General features: G+C 35.4%; 2 protein-coding genes and 1 long non-coding RNA gene across 4 annotated transcripts in view; all 3 read right to left on the bottom strand.

Annotated features, from left to right (window-relative positions):
- Positions 1-23,492, bottom strand: part of LOC149933709 (uncharacterized) — a 586,576-nt gene that overhangs the window by 497,703 nt on the left and 65,381 nt on the right. The gene's annotated exons all lie outside the window — the stretch shown is intronic.
- Positions 1,402-5,333, bottom strand: LOC149933713 (uncharacterized). 2 transcript variants are annotated; one of them, XM_090155535.1, is made up of 6 exons: positions 5,204-5,333; positions 3,977-4,010; positions 3,891-3,920; positions 3,542-3,673; positions 2,498-3,463; positions 2,165-2,402 (listed from the first exon to the last, which is right to left on the bottom strand). In XM_090155535.1, the coding sequence occupies exons 1-6, from the start codon at positions 5,222-5,224 to the stop codon at positions 2,266-2,268; spliced, it is 1,320 nt and encodes a 439-aa protein (XP_090011661.1). In that variant the 5' UTR covers positions 5,225-5,333; the 3' UTR covers positions 2,165-2,265. The 2 variants fall into 2 exon arrangements, with proteins under 2 accessions (XP_090011660.1, XP_090011661.1); XM_090155534.1 differs by having other exon boundaries at positions 1,402-3,463.
- Positions 12,876-23,492, bottom strand: part of LOC149933711 (uncharacterized) — a 44,304-nt gene continuing 33,687 nt past the window's right edge. Inside the window, exon 6 of the mRNA XM_090155375.1 lies at positions 12,876-13,155. Coding sequence (XP_090011501.1) covers positions 12,968-13,155 — 188 coding nt within the window. The 3' untranslated portion in view covers positions 12,876-12,967. The remainder of the gene's footprint in view (positions 13,156-23,492) is intronic.

Here is a 23,492-nt window from a genome sequence, read left to right as displayed (position 1 = left end):
GTGTAAACTAATGCTTATTTAGTAATGTTATTCTAGTACGGTATACAAATGTTTTTAACAGTTATTATAAAGTTGCCATTTTCAGTTGTCGTAAGTTTGTTTGACAGGTACTTTATTGTTAATTGGGAAATGAAATTGTTAACTCTCCCACTAGTTTTCTTCCTGCCTTTTTCTTCACTAATTGTGCCCATATAAAAGTTCGCTGAGCCCTTAAATAAGCTCCTATTTCATTCAGAGAAGAAAATTTGTTTAGGGCAAAATTACATAAGTTCATTTCAAAATAAACCGCGGTTGGGTCGTTTGGATCGATACATTAATTAAATACGAGTACTTAGCTCGACAACTCCTGGAACGATGCACTTAAGAATTCGTGTTCATTAGACATTTCTGAGTTACAAGGACCCAAAGATTAGTCATGGTGACTTTAAACGTCCATTGTTGTCAAATACACCTTTGGATCCAGCACAAGTGGTGCTTTTTGAACGAGTGCATTTCTAGGTACCCAGGATAAAATAAGTTCAACTTTTTTTTTCAAATTGTTTGTTGATCGGTGTACCAAGTGTCTGTTAGTAGGATTTTTTAAAGTTTGAATTTTAGAGTTAAAAAAAAATCAAATTTTTCGTTTTCCATAAAACATATACAGATAAAATAGGTCTTCGTTTTCTCAAACAGAATTTCACAGGATATTATACATCACTGGGTATGTCGCTTTAGTCCCATTCGACCGAAATCCCATTCGACCGAATTCCGACGAAACGTGCGGTTTTTATGTGTCCCATTCGACCGAACGCTGCTATATAAATTGGCTTTTGCTATGTTTTCAATTTAGTTACTGAAGTCGTTTGCAATGGAGCGGATAGCTAATAAAGGAGGGTATTTATACATCAATAATAATTATTAATTCCATCTTAATAAAAAGAAAGATACAAATTGCTATTTTTCTTGCTGAAACGCGATGTGTAAAGTCAAGAAAAGTAACTGAACCAAAACTGAAATAGTAAACTTAACCAACTCTAACCTAACCTAAACATGGATCTTCGATAGTACATACCTTATAAATAAAATACCAAATCACCCCGCCAATTGGGCTACATTTTAAAATTCTTTCGGTCGAATGGGAATAAACGGGTATGTCTCCCAAATGTTGACCATCCTTGTTTGAACAAATGCAAGTTTTCACGCTGTCTTTGAAATAGCATTGCACCGGATAAAAACTGCCATCGTAGTCACAAACAGGTTTATATTGTTTATCTGGAAGAAACATTTTTCGAGGACTCCAAATTATTAATAGCACATTTATTTCTATACCAAAAAAAAACAAGTGGATCAAGCCCCAAATATAACCTCTCCTCGGTGGAATTGTAAACCTCCTGCGACGGATTAAATGACTCAGACGAAACATGCGAGTTTAATTTAAAATATTTAATAAAATATTTCGAGAGCAACTAACGCTATTATACTTTGAAATCGCGTATCGTAAAACTTAAATTCGTTACATCTAAGTTACTTAATAACTGCACAGTGGAAGGAGCGTCGTCGGTTCCGTGGTTTAACTCCTGTCTTTCATGCGGAAGGAGTCGAGTTCAAACCCCGCTCGATACTACCGCAATTTTTAATATTCAAATATATAATACTAACTTAATCAATTAGGCTTCAAAACAAAGGTAACCAATAGAAAAAATAAACAACGCAATCAACAAATTAACTTACAATTTAAGCAAAAGTCAATCATACAAATTAACATACAATTCTAATAGCAAGAAACGAACACACCCTACAAAGCACGAAAAAGCGACTTGTCTAAATACTGAAGACACGTCAAACCGGTATCACCCGATTAATAAAATTATATGACACATTTTAAGCCGTTAAAAGAATTCGTTAAATAAATTCCGAATATGTGACTAAGTTAATCAAACATTAGAAAACGACGTACATGCCGATAACTTCGAAAAATTAACGATTTCTCACAAACCTTGACAATATCAAAAAGTTATTACTCTTAAAAAATAATAGATAACAGCGTACTATGGACGTGAAAAAACCTACCAACACCAATAATACCAAAAAAAGGTAAATAAAAAACACTCGTTATCTCAACGAGAAAATAAAGAGATTAAACAAATTAAAATAAATCAGAAACTAAAGACATTTTTTATAAAGAAAAATATAGTTATTTTTACGCAGTAAATAAAACTAGGTGACCCGGGATCTATTTCTGCTACCGATCGCATTTTACATAAAAATAATTGATTAATTTTAAATTCAATATAATTCACAAAAGCGTAAAATGTTGTTGAAAAAAAATTTACAAAAGTGTAAACAAGCATTTTTGCCCCGTCCGGGAAAATATTGTCTCGAGCTCCAAGGTTTAACAGTTGGTGAAGGGGTTTCTTCGTCGTCTTTGGTTGACAGTCCATTTGAACGTTGAAAAGAATCAAACAATTTTTTTTAAGTCTGTTTGTTTTATCATATAAAATTATATCATCATAGTTACTTGATTTAAGTTGCTGCTTGATAGTCTCAGAAGGTGAGGGTGTTACCGTTTGCAATTTCTCACCATCCTTTAAAGTGAACTCGGTTTCAAAAGTTGATCCGTCCATTGAAGTTGATTCAGTTTGTATTCTCGAAACGTCAACGGAAGTGGAATCAGTTTCTACTGTCAATCCGTCTTCTGAAGTGTATTGAATTTGTACTGTCGATTCGTCTTCAGAAGTGGATTCAGTTTGTACTGTCGATTCGTCTTCAGAAGTGGATTCAGTTTGTACTGTCGATTCGTCTTCAGAAGTGGATTCAGTTTGTACTGTCGATTCGTCTTCAGAAGTGGATTCAGTTTGTACTGTCGATTCGTCTTCAGAAGTGGATTCAGTTTGTACTGTCGATTCGTCTTCAGAAGTGGATTCAGTTTCTACTGTCGATCGGTCTTCTAAAGTAGATTCAGTTTCTACTGTCAATCCGTCTTCTGAAGTGTATTCAATTTGTACTGTCGATCCCTCTTCTGAAGTTGATTCAGTTTCTACTGTAGTGGTTGGTATTAAAATTGTTGTTGGTATTTTTGTAGCAGCAGTTGTTGCTATTCGAATCGTTGTTGGAATCGTTGTCGCTGCCACTGTTGTTATTCTAGTCGAGGACGGGAAAGTTGTCGCTGTAATTGTTGGTTTCGTTGTTGGAATAGTTGTTGGTATTCGAGTCGTTTTTGGGATCATTGTCTTCGTAACGGTTGTTTTTAGAATTGTTGTAGTGGTTGTTGGTGCAGCAGTTGTCGCTGCACTTGTTGATATTTGAGTCGTTGTTTCCGTAGTTGTTGGTTTTGTTGGTGCAACAGTCGTTGGTGTTCGTGGCGTTGTCGGGATCGTTATCCCCGTAGTTGTTGAAATTTGAATTGGGTTTAATATCTGAATCATTTTAGGTGTCGTTGGTTTGGTTATTGGAGTATTTGGCGTAGTTTTTGAAGATATTGAATCTGAAGAAGATTGAATAGACGTCATAGAATAAGTTATGCAAATTTGATGAATGTTTATGTAAAAATGAAAAAAATAACCTTTTAAGCAGTCGTTTTTGATATACCGACTATTATCTCTCGTCCCCCAGAAGGTATCAACACAGTAGCAATTTCCAAACCAATCGCACTGCTTAGGCATAAAATCCCCATTTTTGGTACACTTTACAAACACTATTTGGATACAACATATAATTAATTTAAAATTGTTTTTTTTTTATAAAAATAACCTCTAAAATCACTGTTATGCCTTGCAAAACTTTTAATTTCCTTATAACCTCAGTTTCCTTCTGTTTAAAAAAATAATTCTAGTCATAAACACTACATTTTAATATAATTTTACTGGGTGATCTTTTCTTTAGTTCGAAGAAAGTAATAAAAATATACTTACAGTCAATAACACAAATTCCGGCTTCGACTCCTAAATTAATTTCAAATAAAGCTTTTTTTGCATTTGAAAATAGAAGTTAAACTTACCTTTTTCGTGAACATCAAAAAGTAAAAGTAAAAGCTAAACACAAAACGGTATTTTAGTCATGAAAACGGTAAAAAATACATACCTTTAATCTGTATCCTATTTTATCTTTCACCAATTAATTTAAACTAAAATCCTACTATATTTGTTAAACCACACAGCGATAATCCTTACAAAAAATGTCTCAAGAAATCTTAAGAAAATCCTAGGAAGCTCTAGGTCGTCTATGGGTATGAAAGTTTGGAAAAATTATCTTCAGAACTCTTTGGAAAGTGGAAGTGAAGTTTTGAGAGAAATTGCATTGGAATATATTGGGAAATTATTTCTTAAAATTTATGAAGATGATCGAATGGAAATTTTTAGAGAAAAATTTTAGGGAAATAATGGGAAAATAAGTCTGTGGACAACGTAAATAAATGGGGGGATATTAGATACAAACTCGTAGCATAAATAGAGGGAAATCGTGGACAAAATTAAGTTTGATTATATTTCTATTTTTATAAAGAAAAGGGCCCAATATTAAACTCTTTGAGACACTGAAAAAAATGACCTGCGCAAATATAACCAGATCTTGTTATATAAATAATAATTTTTTTTATTGGGTTTCAATTTTTAATAACCTTTTAAAAGATAACCAAAACAATTTTATATTAAAATCAATTACCAGTTGATTAAGTTTTAATGTTTGAAATTAAATCTAAAATTGACATGATTAACAAATGCCAAATCGAAATCGATTGTAAATATTTTAACATTTCACAAAAACCAATCCTAAATTATACTAATTTTCCAGTATCATTAAAGTTCTTTAGGAAATCTTAAGGGAATTCTTTAGAAAATGTTAAGATAATTTTATGGTATTCTTCAGAATACACATATGTTTTTTCGAAAAACACATTAACAAAACGAAACTCTTAAGAACGCTATGTTTCCCAAGGGAATTACTTAAGAAATTCCAAAGAATACCGTTAAACATTTCTTAAGATTTCTTGAGACATTTTTTATAAGGGAACTGTCTGCTTTATACTGCGCCGTTAATTTATCACAGTAAAATAAATAATATCTATCTAAGTTGTATCATAGCGGACATTTTATAAAGGGGGTGGGGGCTAGGTGGGCCTCAAAAGTTCTTACAGTCAAAGCTACTGGCAAAGGGGTTTCAAAACAGAACTCTCCCTGGTCTACATCACTTTATCTAAGACTTATTTCTATGGTAGAAATCATTATACCAATAGCGAATTCGTTTTCATCTCGTTTTTCTTGCGTTAGAAAAAATACTCTTCAAAGTTTAATTGGAGTTAAATATCAACTGGATACGCTTTGAACTTTAACAGAAAAAGGTTTTGTTGCAGTCGTTTCCCCAACACAAAATACGTATTAACATTTCATTAAATTCAAACTTGTATGTACGACATTTTCCTGTTGTTATTAAATTTATCGGCCATAAACTCATAGCTGTCTTTTCCCACCTGAGGTTCTCAATAAAGTCACAAGAGAAGTTCATAAATTTTTGAAACAAAGGTAAATGCCACAGATATAATTATTTATTAGTTTGAAATACTAACCACATTTTATGAAGATAGCTAAAGAATCTTACATTGATTATATGAAGGAGTTTAAGGTTACTAAGAAATAGTCAATAACCACCTGTGGCATTATCATTGGGGTGGAACTTTCGCAGCAAAAGGAGCCGGGTTCGATCCCAGCTTGTGGCACTGGTTGAAAACTCGGAACAACTACTTCCGCGTTGAGTTTGAAAGTTACATGTATCTCCCCACTGGTTAAAGGGGTTTCCCACGAGCTCTTTGGTTTCCCGTTCCATAAAAACTTGTTGAGGTTACCGGTAATAGTTGGTGTAGGGAGTTGTTGACTCGCGTGGCTTGATGGGCTTGCCACCACCCTCCTACGCATTAAAACCCCGCCCACTGTAAGAGTTGCTTGATGGCTAAGGTGCCTTGCTGATTATTATTATTATTATTTATTTTAGTATAAAATTCAGGCGAGAGAAGAGAGGGGCCCACGTTTCCACAAACCAGGTTTTCCTCTCTCGGGTTTCTCTCAGAAAAAGTATAGCTATCTCCAGTAAAGGCTCTCTTGGGTCCCAGAACTTATATTTTACCAGGGCTCGGGTTCGCTATCGACGGCCCTGATAAAAATCACTCGTTGGTGTTGAAAAATGGTCGTCCTTCAGAACTACAAGTATATTTGGCCTGTTAGTTGCGTGGCATTGCTAGGGTTCGCTAAAAGCTCTTTATACATATAAACACAATTAAAGATGAAACGGTTAACGTTAGATATTTTGGAAGAATATAGTATAATCCAAATAAAGAAGGACTCATACAGATACGAAAATAACCTTATTTCATGTTAGTTCAAATAATTTTGATAAAGGTAGGATCAAGTGATTTACAGAAAGGAGTCAATAATTTTGGATGATATAAGTTCAATAAAGATTGGAGAAGTCATATTCAGAGAATATCAAATATTTCCTGATAAAGTACTCGAGAATTGGATAGAAATTTTATCAAAGAAAATATTTTCCCTTATTTCAATTATTTATGTACAGATGTAATTGTAGATCAGTTTCGGTCAGTTTTTGATTTCGAGTATTTTAATATAATATAAGTTTTTAATACCATTTTATCGTTTCCGGTTCATTAGCTTGAATCTTATTAAAAAGAATCATTAATTTCTTCCTTGTTTAAACTTTTCTGTGATAATCATTATAATTTTATTTAAGGCCTCAATATATGGTGTTACTAATAAATATTTCAAAAATTCAGGAACGTGTTATCTGGGTCTCAATAAGAAAAAAATGCTTACTGCAAATGGGTCCTAAAGGGCTTTGTTTCAGAGATATCGCCTCCCAAATACCACCGTAAAAACCCAAGCACAGCCTTTAACATGATCATTGATCAGTTGTTTTTATAAGTAAGATACGTTTGACAACCTATTTTATAGAATTGATACTGTTACAAATAAAATAAAATATTAAATTTTGCGTTACGAATGTTTATAATAATCAAAGTTAAAGATACATTTAAAATTTTCTAAAAGGACACATTTTTTAATTAAAAAAAAATATGGACTGGTGCCAGGAAACGGCCTAGATTGTACCAGGAGTAGATTTCCCTCATTATTGTTTTTTTAGCGGTTATGTTATAACGAGCAGAAAGGTGTACGATAGACACTTAATATCAGAAAACAAAAAGGAGCACTCTGCAAGGTCATCGAGTGCTGCACCAGTCACTTTTCTTTGTCAAGACGAACAATTCTAACTACATCGCAAATGTGATTTTCAACATTACCTAATAATTATCCGTCGCCAAACTAAATCGCCATCTCATCAATGGATACTTTTACCTTGAATTCCCCATGGTGGGCCCAGTTCAGCTGAGTGAAATTGTATACTCAACAATTTCACATAATTTCGAATTCAATTAATATTTTCCCCAGCTCTGTGTTTAGAATCATACACCCCTCCCGAATTGAAAAAAAAAACCCGAAGAATTGAATGAACGAAGGGTCGTCGATATCAAATATTTCATCAACGAAATCAGAAATGTTGAGCTTCATCAATGCACCAAAAATACTAGAGGTTCTCTTAAACTCGTAAAAGAGACGCAGTTTGGAATTTTTCCGGTTTCTTTATTGAGTGTTCCTGGTCCCTACTGCTACCGAACTTTGAAGATCCCAACAGACCCTATACCCTTAAATCAGATTGAAGTAATAAAATTAGCATTAAACGATTCCGTCGCGTGGGTTGCCATGACGCCAGATGAAGAGCACACCAAAGTAGACAAACCCTTGTACTTCAACCTCATCAAAAAACACGTTGCTTTTTTTGCACAAAGCATCGAGCCAGTTTTAGAGTAATAGCACGAAAAAGAAGAAATCGACATCAAAGTACTGTCGCTCCGTTTAAAAATTTGTCAAAGGGGGAATTAATATCAAAATTGAAGAATTCTAAAGAAACAGAAAAGCAAATTGACAAGTCTGGAAATGAATTGCAAGACGATAAACACGATTTTTTCATGCATATACTAGAGAAACATATTGGAAAGAAACAAAATGAAAACACAAGTGATCCCGAACCAAATACAGAATCTCAGTCTTGGAACAAAACCAATAATGACTTTTCAACGCTATTTTTGGCCACACAGTTGAAAATGCCCAAGAAAAATCCTAATGGACGGCGATGGCATCCTCTAGTGATACAATGGTGCCTTTTTATGTTTGAAAAATCTCCAGGCTTATACAAGGTATTGAACGAATCTGGAATATTGAAGTTGCCATCCAAGAGCACGTTACAAAGACATTCGCCAGATATTGGGGCGCAAACAGGTTTCAGGCCTGAAGTTTTTCAAAAAATTAGGGACGACCTGAAGAAAAAGAAAATGAAGAACACAAATGGTACTGACTATTATTGTCTAGTTTTAGACGAGATAAAAATGCGTGAAGAACTTGTGTACCGAGCCGAAAGTGGAGACCTAATTGGGTTCACTGAACTGAACAATGTTGAGCAAAGCTTGACAGATTTGAACTCCGAACTTTATAAGGACAAACAAATTGCAACTCATGTTCTTCAATTTATGGTTCGGGGAATAAGCTCTGCTACAAGTACCCTTTCGCTCATTTTGCTACAAACTCTCTAACAGCAGAAAAACTGGACAGCTTAATGTGGGAAGCTATTCGTAAGTTAGAGTTAAGTGGTCTAAAAATTCTGAGTGTCGTAGGTGATGGAGCTGCGACTAATAGGAAGTGTTTTGGTATGAATGGGGATTATAAATGTAAAAATCCTTACTCATGCAGTGATGAAAGAGATCTTTACTTACTATTTGACTCCCCTCATCTAATCGAAACGGTAAGGAACTGTTTACTTAACAGTAGCAATAAATCTACATTCAGAAAGATGAAAATTAATGATGAGCATTTGATGTGGGATACAATAAAAGAGGTGGTACGCGTTGATAGTGCCCAAAGAAATCTACGGAAATTATACAAAATATCAGAGAAACACTTAGATGGGAAAAACCGCATGAAAGTCAAATATGCAACCCAAGTTTTATCGAACAGCGTTGCCCAAGCTTTAAGACTATTTCCCAAATTCCTGCCCTGAGTTAATCAGGTTCATCGAAATGTTCAACAAATGGTTCGACATTATGAATGTTGGCAGTCTTTTGGAAGGTTACCATACGCGAAACCAGAATGTCAGACCATTTAAGTCACCAAACGATTGTAGATTAAACGTAAGTATTATAACGTTTTCTTTTACAATTACAAGTGTTAAATTTAATCTTCTTTTCAGGGGCTAAGAAATGACTTTTTAAACTACCTTGACGAATGGGAGTCATATGTGCAGAACCTTCCCGTTAAAGGAAAGGATAAAAAGGCAATGTTACTGACCCCTGAAACCGTATCTAGGTTGCGTCAAACAAGCATGTTAAATTATTGTAATTCGATGGTTTTCTTACTCTAATTCTTGAAATTTTATATCCAATAGCCAAATGCGTGCTGGAGTTAGTGCCTTACCTCTTGGAAAACGGAGCCAAATTTGTTCTTACGGACCACTTAAACCAAGATCCTTTAGAACAATATTTCTCCAAACAGCGTCAAGCTTGCAAAGCAGGTTCAAACCCTTCCGTTTACAATTATGGTCGCAGTGCACGAAAACTGCAAACGTTAGCTGAGGGACGAATCAAATTAAAGGTCGCAGGTGGAAATACACAATTACATTTTCTTTACATTAAAAAAAATCATTTTATTCAAATGTATGATATACATGGTTTTTTTTTTCACTATAAAATATTTTTATATTTGAGGCTCAACTCTTTTTCTACCTCTTCAGTTATTTTCTTACGGGTTTTCTCCTTGGATTTGTACTTGGTGGCAAGTTGTTTGTTCCTTACTCTAGCTTGATATTCATTGTTAAGCTTATTAACATGCCCTTTTCCTATGGTATTCAGGTATGTTTGTAGGATCATGTTCATTACTTTAGTTGCATGTTCTTTACTAACTCCAGCTTTTCTATAAATGTTTGTCCATTTCATTTCGATGTTTATATCTACATCTATATCATCCATGGGCTTTCTTTTTTTGGATTTTATGAACGTGTCATTGTAAAACATACCAATGCATGTTTGGATTTTTTAATCCCCCTCTATCGACAGCCTTGGTCCATTTGCAGTACCCAATTGGCACTAGAGTTTTATCACTTGCGGAGATTGCTCTTCCAATTTTCTGGAAGTCATCAGGACTCTTAGGCTTTAATAGTTTATTAAGAATGAACCCTACAACGTAGTACAGGTTGGAGTCCATTTCTGTAAATGGTTTGCTAATTGAGAGTTGAACAGGATCACACTCGAAAGATATCTCCATTTCGTAAATGTGCTGAATCATCAAATGTAGCCCCATCACAATTTCTGGGTCTTTCAAATTTGGAATCTGAAATTATGATTATAATTAAAATTTGTGACAAGGAAATGAAATTCTAAACAGTATTACATTAAATTGGTCATTATGTAACTCTTCCACAATGTGCTTGAAATTGTAGTTTTTTAGAATTTTCTTGAAACTTTCATACAGTTTGTCTTCTCTAGTGCTTGTGAACAGCTTCCTTAATTCATCTTTAAACTTTATAAAAACAATGCTACTGAAATCCAGCTGTCCAATCCATTCTTTTAAATCTTTCCTTTCTATTCCCGAGAAAAGGTCCAATTCCTCCAAAACTGCTTTCAAACATTTTCTCGTAGTTCACTTCTGAAAGAAAACTAAGATTAACAGAAGTTCTCGTTACTACGTTAAAGTGTAACAAAAATCTAATTTTTTTTGACACAGCTATTGCCCCAATGACATCAGCATTGCCGTAAAAACTGCAAGTTCAAATGATACTTATAAATTTAAATATATAAAAAGTCAATGTTTCAGTGCTATTGATACCAACCTTCCACTATTTTCTGTTTAAATGTTTCATCTGCTTTTTTACGTTTCATTTCTTTGTTAATAGGAACATTTCTAGTTAAAGATATTGGATTAAATAATGAAATAAAAAATTATTAATAGCAAAATACACCTACAGATTTAAAGCATTTAGTTCTGAAGTACCAGGTTTTGTAGGGCTCTTGTTACTAAGAAAATAATTCCAAACCCAAATAAGCAAAAGATATCACAAAAAATGTATTGATATTTCATGAAACTTACAGATTTGCATAACTTAATCCTGAATTTCCTGGCCTCGGCGGACTCATAAGAGGTCCTTTTTCTCACTTTCTCGACATCATTACCACTTGCACTAGCATATTTCACCCACAATTCTCTGTTACTGTCATCTATTTCAATTTAATAATTTATAATAGGTTCAAATTTAAACAATAGTAAAAATAAATGATTTACCTGAAGATTCTGAAGATAAGTCATCATAGTAAATGGTGTTAGTAGGCCTATCTGTAAGTGGGCCTGTTTGAAAAGAATATCCCTCAGGAAAGATCTGATCATATGCGTGGTGCGAAAATGAAGACATTTTGCTAAATTTTCTGTTATTTACCTAATTCATTAGAAGTTCACGATAACTGAATATATTACATAAGGCTAAAAAAGAGTTCTAATCAAAGCAAATGGCAAAAGTAACACGCCGGTACGAATCGTACGCGGCTTTGTTTGCTCCAACTAATTTAAACTGATTTCCGGTTTAGACATTTTTTCCCGATAGATGGAGAGGGTAACGGTCATTTTTCTCTTTCCACTCAAGTGAAACGTTCCTAAGCGCAGTTTCTTATTAGTTCCATGGGCCTACCCATGACTAGAAAATTTGCTGATTATATCCAAAATGGTGGACCCTTGGATAATTCGAATATATATAATCATATCAATGAGAGATGGCGCCACACGCACTCTCCAAAAAAAGGCTACGTCATCACGTTTCTGCTTCCCCTCAAAAGTTAACTCCCCATAGACGTTCTATTTAACGGGACTGATTTCTGAAAACACTATCCCATGTTTTAACTCTCATCAAGTATCTGGCAACAAAGCTGATATTTTTTAAACAAAAGCACAATGTTTCCTCGAGGAATATAATACTGCGTACCTGGAACAGAAATTTGTATTCCCTCATCACGGACTCGCTGTTTTAGCTTCGGCAACGCGAGAGCTATACAATTTCGGATATACGAGCGTAGCGCCGTCGTAAAAATAGGCGGAATTTTTTGTCTCTATAAATTTTGCCTACTTTTCATTCTATTCACAAGGATTTCTTGTACAAGTTGAAACACGAATATTCTACCTGGATTCTACGAAACTATTTTCGGAGATGTTTTTTTATTTTGAAGACAAAATCAATAAACCTTTAACACGATTTTAAAACCGGCACGCATATCTAACCAAGTCCCAACGAACACGCGGACGAAATTTTGACTACGGTGTCCGCTAGGTGTCTCTAGTACCTTAAGTCCGAATTGCCTACATTGCTAGGCTTATGAATCCGATATTTAAATTTTATTCTAGAATTCAAACCATGGTCACTAAAATAAATATATACGACTATGAATCCCATATTTCCCCTCCAGTATTTCCATCCTCCTATGTTTCCTAGGAAAATAAATGACATTTTTTGGACGGAAGGTCTTAGGTCCAATCTCTTTAAGGGGCTAAATTATTGGAAGCACCGTGTATGCAGGACTGTCTTAACCTCTCAGGCGCCCCTGGGTAAAAATATCAGGCGCCCTTTTTCATATGGCCAGGTCTTTTAATAATTCAAAAATAAATGAAATTGTGATAATGAACATCCCCTTGCTATGAAATCCAGGTTGGGAACCAGCACAAGCGTTGCTTTTCTGGGTACCACGGTTAAAATTAAGTTACCGTTTTTACATAAACACAAAATATCCTATTGATTGGTGTATCAAGTGTCTGCTAGTGAGATTTATTAAACTCTTTCTTTGACATGGGAATTTTTCTTTATTTCCGCGTTTAAAAGAAATATCGTAATCCATCAAAAATTACATAAAGAAAAAAGGTCTGCGTTTTCTTAAACAAAATTTCACTGGATGTGTAACATTTTTGGGAATGACTGACAAACTTTTCCCCGCCTTGTTTGAACAGTAACAATATTGCTCGGCACCGTCAAAAAAGCATTGAACCGGATAATAACTGCCATCATAGTCACAAACAGGTTTAAATTGTTTATCTGGAAGAAAAATATAACAAGAGTAACAAATTATTTATAATTTTCATCTTTAATAAGCCACATTTAGAGCAAACACATGAAGAAGAAATATAGATTCGTAAGAGGTATAATTTGTTTTTTTAAGAATACTTTTCGTAAGAGATATAATATGTTTTTAAAGAATATTTTCCCTAAGAATATAATTTATTTTATTAAAGTATATTTTTTGTAAGAATATAATTGGTTTTTCAAAGTAAACTTTTTGTTATATATATAATTTTTAAAAAAAAAATACTTAACGGAAGAATATTATTTTGTTTTGCAAAGAAAACTTTTCGTTATAATATAATTTGTTTTTCAAGGAATAATTTTCGTAAGAATATAATTTCTTTTTAAAATTACTTTTCGTAAGAATATAATTTATTTTAAAAAATACTTTTCGTAAGAATATAATTTATTTTTAAAAATACTTTTCGTAAGAATATAATTTATTTTCAAATAATATTTTTCGTTAGAATATTATTTGTTGTTCAACAGTGTATACAGGGTGTCTACATTTGATCGGCCCAGGCATTTTTCTCAAACACTATACCTTCTAGAAATGTGAAATTTTCAGTGTGTACTCTCTCGGTGGAGATCGTTATTTGTGAATTTCAGAAAAATCGTGAAATTTTGCACGATTTCAGAATTTATAGTTTTTGAACGCTAGGTGGTAGACGAAAAGTTTCAATGAGTAAGTTGTAGAGCATACTCGAAAACCTCTAATGGAGTTGGTATGGTAAAATCGTACATTTTGTCACTAAATTAATAGGTGATGAAAAATTACAAGTTGGTAATACCCAAATGTTTTTACGCCTCATGTTATTGTAATGATTGTCTGTGAAAAATGACCTGGACGTCATAATACTAATATGGAAGACACAGTAATCGCCTACTTTGCCGCTTCCCTCGAGCAAGTATAAGAATGGCATGCTCCGATTTGGACTTGTCAAAATATTATATCTGGAGCATCTTTAACCATCATAAATTTCATCCATTTCGTGCCACGCTCCACCAAGTACTTCACGATGGTGATCAGCGCCTTAGGTTGGATTTCGGTAACTGGTTTAGTACCATGGTGGATGTCAACGAAGATTTCCGCTTTTTAATCCTGGCGTACGACGAGTGTTCCTTTGGAAGGGACGGCCCATTTAACCGCCAAAATAATCATACGTGGAGGGATGTAAATCAGCACTGGGGATTTCCACATCACAATCAAGTACAATTCCGCTTTAACGTCTGGGCAGGTCTATTAGGAGATCGCGTCATTGTGCTATTTTTTCTTCCGAATCGGCTTAATGGGGTGAGCTACTTGGCATTTCTACGAAATGAAGTAGCAGAAGCATTAGTCGACCTACCATGCCTTTTGTTCTTACATGACGGTGCACTTCCTCACCAGGAACGACATGTCGTGCAATACCCCAACACCGAGTTCCCTGAGCGTTGGATTGGGAAGAATGGTTCAGTGCGATGGCTTCCTAGGTCCCCAGATTTGACACCGCTGGACTTTTACCTGTGGGGATTCGTCAAAGAGGAAGTATACAAGACGACAGTCACAAGCGAAGACGATTTGCACCAGAGAATAATTTCAGCGTTCCAACTCGTTACTCCAGATATGGTCCGTGGTTCATTCCAGAATATGCTTCATCGCGTACGGATTTATATAGCAGCGGACAGTGGCATTATTGAACCGTATTTGTAAAACACTTTCTGTAATTCCTTATTATAATAATTGCACTTGTTCTAACACTTACTTTGAGTTTGCAAGTTATTTCCCCACTGGTTTAAAGGGTTTTCCCCCGAGCACTTCGGTTTCCCCTTCTATAAAAACTTGTTGAGGTTAACGGTAATAGTTAGTGTAGGGAGCTGTTGGCTCGCTGGACATGCAGGGCTTGCCACCACCCTCCTACGCATTGTAACCCAGCCACCTGAATTAAAGGCTTCAAAAGCCGCTTGATGACTTAAGCCTAAGGTGGTGCCTTGGGTATTAGCCTAGCCTAGCAATGATTTGGCTAAAAACATACTCATTTTTCACAGACAATCATTACAATAACATGAGGCGTAAACACATTTGGGTAGTACCAACTTGTTATTTTTCATGACCTATTATTTCAGTGACAAAATGTACGATTTTGACCAAACCATTAAAGGTTTTCGAGTATGCTCTACAACTTACTCATTGAAACTTTTCGTCTACCACCTAGCGTTCAAAAACTACAAATTCTAAAACCGTGAACAATTTCACGATTTTTCTAAAATTCCCAAATAAGAACGATCTCCACCGAGAGAGTACATACTGAAAATTTCACATTTCTAGAATGAGAAAAATGCTTGGGCCGATCAAATGAAGACACCCTGTATTTTAGGTTATTTCAACAGACGAAGTCTGCCCATTTCGTGAAAAGTGTAGCATTAGCCAAGATTAAATTTTAGTCCGGCTCTCTATATGTGATTTTTATAGCTATTTTCACAATTATTTTTTAATTATTCGACGCGCAAACTAATACCGCTCTGGTAGTTTAGAGCAGCTCAATGGATAATTAGATTGAAAATAAGGAAGTAATAGTTTATTTTCGCTACTTATCGTTAAGCATGACAATTTAAACATTCGGTCCTTTTCAAATTTTCTTACGGGTAAACTTGTTTACTAAATCAATTAATATTAAGAGCCCAGATAATTTCCTTTGCCGCCTTTTCACCTCTCGGGTGCACCGGAAAAACAGTTAAAGGCAGTTATGGTACAAAACAAGAGGTAGCCGTGGCAACCAAATAGGGAAAATAAGTGAACCACGCCATGCCTCAAATAATAGTTCCTCACGAGCTTACCTAGCAAAATACAACAATTATGAAATATAGTTAAGAAATTAGGCACGGTTTCGTTTATGTCTTCGTTTAGCGGGTGCGGCCCTCTTTCCTAATACCGCATCTCAAGAATATTGGTTTGTTTCCCCTTCCGTCTCTCTGGGGCTTGGCCCCGTGTACGGGTTTGAGGACCGCTAAGTACAATGGAAGGTATAGAATACGCCAGGGGCTAAAATAAGGATTTTTAAGAACTGCCCAAAAAATAACGGCGAGCTAGCCGCTATATAAAAACTAAACACCCAAAACCTAATTTCAATGTGCTATAGAAGCAGTTGGATTCTTGGGTTTATTTTATTTTTTACAACTTTCAGACGAATATTTTTAAAAAACCTAATTGGCTGCGTTTGTAGATATGTACCAGAAAGACCCATCCAACTGCGACATCTCACATGAGGAAATCAGGTATTTAAAATGTATGATACTTTTTGGCGATAAATTCACGATTAATAGCACTTCCCAAATCCGATTTTGGAACTGCCCAAAAATGCCAGAACTACCCACTGTTTAAGGCCTTGGAATACACCCTTTCTCTTAATTTGTGCCACCAAGTCAGGCATTTAAGAACGTACTTCTAAGAGATGGTTTCTGTTCCCCTTCCGTCTCTGGCGCTTGGTCCCGTTCCGTGGATTTCGTTGACTATCCGAGGCTTGACCTCGTGGATGGGTACAGAAACCGATAGTACCGTGGAAGGTATAGTATTACCATTTTTTCTCTATTTTTACCACTCCAGCGCCACCGAGTGAGGCGTTTTAGAGCGTATCTCTTAGAAGGAGATTTGCCTAAGCCATGCAAGCTCTTTTAGTGCGACTGATAATAGTGGCAGTGTAATTGCGGCGCGGGAACGTACTTTGAATGTAGTAGCGCGGTGTTACCGGTAGATTTGGAGACGCCCGTGTCGGCGGTGGGGACTGTAAAAGTCACAGCAGTCTTACAAGAGCCTACGCTAGTGTAAAACTAACAATAGCGAGAAAAAGAGCGATATCAGCAAAACTTTCGAGATCGCAGAAACCGTTACACAATTTATTCCGAAAAACTTGGTTAACGATGCAATCTACATATTTTTCATTAAAAACTCTTTACCGTCAACAACATTACGCAGACAGATTGTCCGTTCTTTTAAAATATCCATTAAGTATTTTGCGTAAGTGTTCTTAATTCTTCACCGTTACTTTTTTTTAACTAACGTGATAAACTTGTCGGTTAAAAAAACTTGGGCAAAAATCAAGTACTCTCACATGTTAATTAATACTTTCAAAGGGCAGTTTAGACCCAAAAATCTAAATCAGTATTGCCGTAAATAAAAACATTAAAGGTGGTTTTTACTTCGGAGCTAAAGTTTCTTGGTAGTTTGGATATCGCTTCCCGATTGCTAAAGTGTTACCTGATTTTGCATTTGCACTGGAATAAGTTCAAAGCTTAGAAATGAATTCTCACTTGTCAGTTCCGGAGTTCTTTCTTGAAAACTCCTTCGTGAAAAAATCTTAAATAATGAATAAGCTATGGGGCTACATCCTTTCCAAGGCCTGGCTTGCAAATGCAGTTTTCGACCTAAACACCGTCTGATTCTACTACCGCTGCCTAAATATTATGTTTCATGTTTGGAATAAATTGTAGAGAAATAACATCGGCCGTAAAAGGTTTATAAGATTTTAAATTGCTGTTTATTTTTCAAATGTTGTAATTAAAAAACTGCTAAGGTTAAAATATGTAATAATGAAACGGAACCACTTTTCACCAGAGAGGGGCCAAAATTGCTCGCGCTCATAATTAAAAATCTTCTCCCCCTTTAAAAAAGAAAACCGATGAACTTGTTCAGAGTCAGGCCAAGCGCCGAGCAGTTCTCTCAGGCACTGATCGTTCACGGCGCATGCAGCGAGATTTGTTGATCGAGGTGCTTGCGTGCTCACTTTTGAGCGCTGCGTTCTCTAGCGAGGTAATAGTTCGTTCACCAGGGTCGACAGAGATCTACCCGAGCTATTGAATTAATTTTGTTTTAATTTGAAGAATCTCATTCACGGTGAGCGACCGGATGGTTTGTTTAACAATAAACGCTCACTGGGCGAGGGGGGTCTTTATTTCAAAAACTAGATTTTTATCATCATCATCACTTTTTTTAATTTATTAAATCAGTGACAAGATTAATATTTTTCTTTAATTTATCATCGATTTGTGATCTAAAAATTTAATAACAAGAGAAACAGAAGGTATATACGAAAATGTACACAATACTAACTGCCAAAAGTAATCATTAATTAGAGTAATATAAAATAAATGGGTAATATAAACAGCAAACTAGGGATAGGACCTGTACAGGGTGTTTGGAATTGCTCTGACTGGGCATTTTTTTCAGAGACTGCAAGAGATGGAGTTGCGAAATTTTCAGGGTAATATTTTTAGTGTGGGATCGCTTTAAATCCTAAATTTCAGAAAAATCGGAAATAATTTCTGGTTTTTGTAAAAACAATTTTTTCACGGATAGGTGCTAGAAAAAATGTTTCAATGGGAAAGTTGTAGAGCGCTGTCGAAAATTTTCAAAGGAATTGGTTTCATTAAAAGATATTAGCTGATGAAAAAAACAAGCATTTTTGAACGTAAATGAAAGATATGTCTGAAATATTTAATTGAACATTTTATTCGAAGAAACATAAGAATTTTACAAGTGAGGTTCTATGATACCTTCTTTTTCCAAAATACATGTTTCGGCACTAAGAAGCATGTTTTGAAGCGTCTAATCATATCAGTTCGAAGGCTGCAGTAATTCGGTGACACAAATCTTCGATCTTCTCTACGGGCGTCACGTAAACATGTGCTTTGATGAACCCCACAAGAAAAAGTCTACCGGAGTTTGGTCCGGAGACCTCGCAGGCCATCGAACGTGACAATTCCTTACAACCCAACGCTGAGGGAAATCGGTTGTTAAGACGCTCCACTACACATCTAGATACGTGGGGTGGTAGGCCGTCATGTTGGTACCACATCTGTCTGTAAGCTTCCAGCGGAATATCTTCTAAAACGTCTGCTATTTCGTTTTCAAAAGCGCCAAGTAGTGTTGTCCATTCAGACGAGCTGGCAGGAAAAATGGGCCATTAACTCGATCCCCGAGCGAACCCACCCAAACATTCAGTCGGAGTTGATGATGATGATGATGATGATGAGGAAAACCCCAGTCAGGTCACATATGGGTGTTTTGATGGTTGAAAGTCCCATCTCTCCCAAAGGAACACTGGTCGGTCACCAGCATTTGATTGATTAAATTTGGGTTTTCATCAGACATGGTTATTAGCCAGTTGCAGAAACCACATCTACGTTCCATATCTCCTTCGTGCAGAGCTTGGTGGAGGGTCGCTCGATACGGATGGAAGTGTTGATTGTGAAGAGTGGTTCACACGTAGTTCGTCGATAATCCATGATTGTCGCTTGCATCTCTGACGCTGGCTCGAGGATATGCAACAAAATAGGCTAGAACAGTGTCTTCCTAGTTGATGTTTTGACGACCTGGTCCACGTAATCGGGGATTGACGTTTCCGTAAGTCTGAAAGTCACGAACAGCTCCAAGAACGGTGTTGCGGCTTGGTCTTCTATCTGGATATCGAACAGTAAACAATTCACTAACCTTATGCGCGTTACGATTGGCTTCAACATAAACTAACTCGAACATAAAAGCACGCTGATCACGAGAATAATGTAGTGGCATGTTGAATTAATGGCTTCAAAAGTCGCTTGATGACTTAGGCCTAAGGTGGTGCTTTGGGTATTAGCCTAGCTGATTATTATTAAAACAAAGTTAGAGAATGGTTGAAAACCAAAAGATTTCACATGAAATACTAATTGAAAACCTGACCTTCGTGCGTAGTTGGCCTACTGATACGTTTTTAGGCCTACTGTAGGCCTAAATTGGCGTTTTGTTAAATTGCATGTACTATTTTATCTTTTAACGTGATTTCTTTCATTTACGTACAAAAATGCGAAGGCTATTGGCCCCTACGGACATCTTATTTTTTTCATCAGCTCATATCTTCGTAAAAAAAGTGTTCTTTTCCAATGAAACCAATTTCTTTGAACATTTTCGACAGCACTCTACAACTTTCTCATTGAAACGTTTTTTTTTCTAGCACCTATCTGGGAAAAATATTTTTTACAAAAACCCGAAATTATTTCCGATTTTTCTAAAATTTGGGATTAAAAGCGATCCCACATTAGAAATAATACCCGGAAAAGTTCGCACCTCTATCTCTTGCAGTTTCTGAAAAAAATGCCCAGTCAGAGCAATTCAAAACACCCTGTATAATAAGACTATTAATAATATTGCACTATTTTATAATGAAAATGTATATTACGTCGAAATAGTGAACGACGAAACCCCTTCCAGGTTTAATTTTACCAAAGTAAGTAACAGGTTCATCGAAATCTGTGGGACTCGGTTGCTGCAAACATTTTACTCTCGATATTAATTAATTCCGGTTTTAAAAGGCTTTAAAAGTCGCTCGATGACTTAGGCCTAAGGTGGTGCCTTGGGTAGTAGCCTAGCTGATTATTATAAGTATCGTGTTATACTGAAAAAAGGTTAAAGGGGTGGTATTACGGAAGCTTAAAATAATTTAACTTAACAAACCAAATTTTGGTTAAATCTAATGTATACGGATTTGCGGGAGACGAGACCTCAATTTACAGACTATCCAAATCTGGGGGGGGGGGGGGGGGGTGATCTTTATAAACTAAACTTTGTGCGATAGAAATACAACATGTTATTAAGCGGGGTTAATTTGTTTTCATTGAAACTGAATAGTTTTTTACATACACTCCCTACGGTATTTAATTCTATTGATTATAAAGTAGAGCTTTTCGGGATAAAAATGTTATGTAAAAAACTGGCGTAATATTCATGTTTTAAATAGATATTTGCTGTTTTAAAAGTAATTCGATAAAGTTTTTCATACTAATTACCTAACTGCCTTTACGGCATTATTTACTTTTTTTTTAAGAAATAGTCGACACGTGGATATTGTATTATTATGTAAAGTGTTAATTGAGGTTTTCAATACGGTCAGTTGAGATATTTTTAGTTGCGAATTATCTTTCCGGAATTTTAAACACGCTGTTTTTAACCGTCGCGTTGAATGGCTGATTTTTAGCAGTGTTTATACTGTTGGTGTCTGATTTAATAACACTATTTTTCTTATTTTCTTTTCTCTGTGGTGAAAGTAGGGCTCTATCAATCGCAAGTTTTGACCACAATTGAAAACGACGTGTGTTCCGTCGTCTAACCTTATGATTGCTTTCATTTATACCGTTATAATTACACTGTTTTTGACAGTATGCTATAAGAGCGTAAAATTTATTATAATCGAGCAAGGTAAAAATAAAGGAAACGTTTTGCACTACATTAGTATTTTCAAGTTCTTAACACCATAGCAGAGTTTAAGCCTCGGTGCCAGTTCGAGGTAAGGGCGATGGAAACTTGGATTAAAATCGTGTTACTGGATATTGCACTCTACCTTTGACAATGTATTTTCGGGCACAAAAAATGGGACGGGATGGTGTTGTCGTGAAAACGCTGATCCAAACAAATCGCGATGCATGCGCGGAATGTGCGTAATCGTAAAATAATGTGATTTGAAAAAGTTACTGTTTTTTTACTGTTCAGTTCCTTCTTAGGATTATTTCATGGTTAAGAAAGTATTAAATGTTCTTAGTTCTAATAAAGTGAATACTATTGAAATTTAACATCATGGGAAGAACTAAGCACTGTGCTTACCCCAAATGTAATAGCGACTCAAGGTATGATAGGGAACCACATATGTTAGGGGTATCCTTTTTGGCTTTCCCAAAAACTAAAAGGACACCAGAAAATTACAAATAATGGTTACATTGGTTAAGAGAAGTAAGGAATGATTTTCAATCCGAACAAATCACGAGTAACATATATACATGTATATGCTCAAAACACTTTGTTGGGGTAAAGGACTATCGAAAGAATACCCCGATCTTGTCCATTTACGGGTTAACTCATAATTTATAAACTTTGAGTTAATATCAACAATGTATAATTAATATAAATATATCAATTGTTTGGTTTTCTAACAAAACTAGAAAACCAAGCGGAAATTATGGATGTTTTAGAAAATTTGAATCCTCCATATATTTCTACGAATTCTCTTCAAACTGGAACGATTGAAACCATTTCATTTGAAAGAACAGATGAGATTACCGTTGCTGAAATTTTAGCCAATATCACTACGAGTATTGAAGTTGACACAGAAGAATAGATAGATCAATTGGGAACGATTCGAGAACAGTCAAGAATGGACATAGAAGAAAGTGTTGATGTTGACACTCCAAAGTAGATTCGATTGATAACTTTTAACAATGCTGTAGTGAATGAAGGATTCCGGGAAAATTTAAACACAACTATATGGATACTTTTGGATCATTATTAACACTCAAAAATGGTTTTCCAAAAACAGGATAATTTTAACTGGTTTTTCTCTTTAAATAATAGTGGTCTAGATTGCAGAAAACCAATAAACAGACCAATAGTGTCATAATAACTCTTGATGTGAATGCCAAATTTAAATTAGAAGTTTCATTCTTGGGTAAAGATCTGAAGAACCATCTTTAATCACAGTACCAACAACATGCAGCGGATTTAATGCAGAAGACCTTATCTTATTGAAAGACCGATTCCATGGAATATTTTGTTTGACAACTGGAGTTATTCGTTCTGAAAATTGCATCAGATTAACCCATAAGAAAACCTGTTTATATTGTCTGAAACTTAGAACTTATGCCTTGAAAATTATTCCTAGATGATAACGATCAATAATAATAAAAATAAGAATAATCAGCTAGGCTAATACCCAAGGCACCACCTTAGGCCTAAGTCATCGAGGGACTTTTGAAGCGTTTAATTCAGGTGGCCGGGTTACAATGCGTAGGAGGGTGGTGGCAAGAACTGCATGCCACTTGAGCCAACAGCTCCCTACACTAACTATTACCGTTAAACTCAACAAGTTTTTATGGAAGGTGAAACCGAAGAGCTCAGGGGAAAACCCCTTAAACCATTGGGGAAAGAACTTGCAAACTCAACAAAGAAGGAGTTGTTCCGAGTTTTCACCCAGTGCCACAAGCGTGGATCGAACCCGGCTCCTCTTGTTGCGAGACGAAAGTGCTAGAGTGTATTCTCTTTAGAATTTTCACGACAAAGAAAAGGGCTTAAAAATCACAATTCCAAATAAATACTCAGATAAATAATTAAAATTTTTATTGTTTAATTGAGATCGTTGCTTTGTAAATAAAGTATCGCATAATAAATTAAATACTGAGGTACCGGCCCTTTCTGTAAGACACTGATAATTTCCGTAGACAATAAAACACTATACTATACTACCCTTTAACCTTTTTTCAAATTTCATACTTAAAACTATAATTTATTATTATCGACAGCAAAATGTTTGCAG

The sequence above is a fragment of the Leiobunum rupestre genome, chromosome 8 (genome assembly GCF_980474605.1).
Source record: "Leiobunum rupestre chromosome 8, qqLeiRupe1.1.hap1, whole genome shotgun sequence".
Classification (NCBI taxonomy): domain Eukaryota; kingdom Metazoa; phylum Arthropoda; class Arachnida; order Opiliones; family Sclerosomatidae; genus Leiobunum; species Leiobunum rupestre.
The sequence above is the reverse complement of the archived record's forward strand: the minus strand, read 5'-3'. Positions and strand labels throughout refer to the sequence as shown.

Bases quoted from the DNA above. Each gene is read 5' to 3' on its own strand.
- LOC149933713 (XM_090155534.1), bottom strand. From the start codon at position 5,224: ATGAAAACGAATTCGCTATTG. The intron at 4,011-5,203 runs GTATAATGATTT...TTTTGTGTTTAG, and splicing joins TGAAAACGAATTCGCTATTG to CTTTTACTTTTACTTTTTGA. The intron at 3,464-3,541 runs GTTATTTTTTTC...AATCTTCTTCAG, and splicing joins CAAAAACGACTGCTTAAAAG to ATTCAATATCTTCAAAAACT.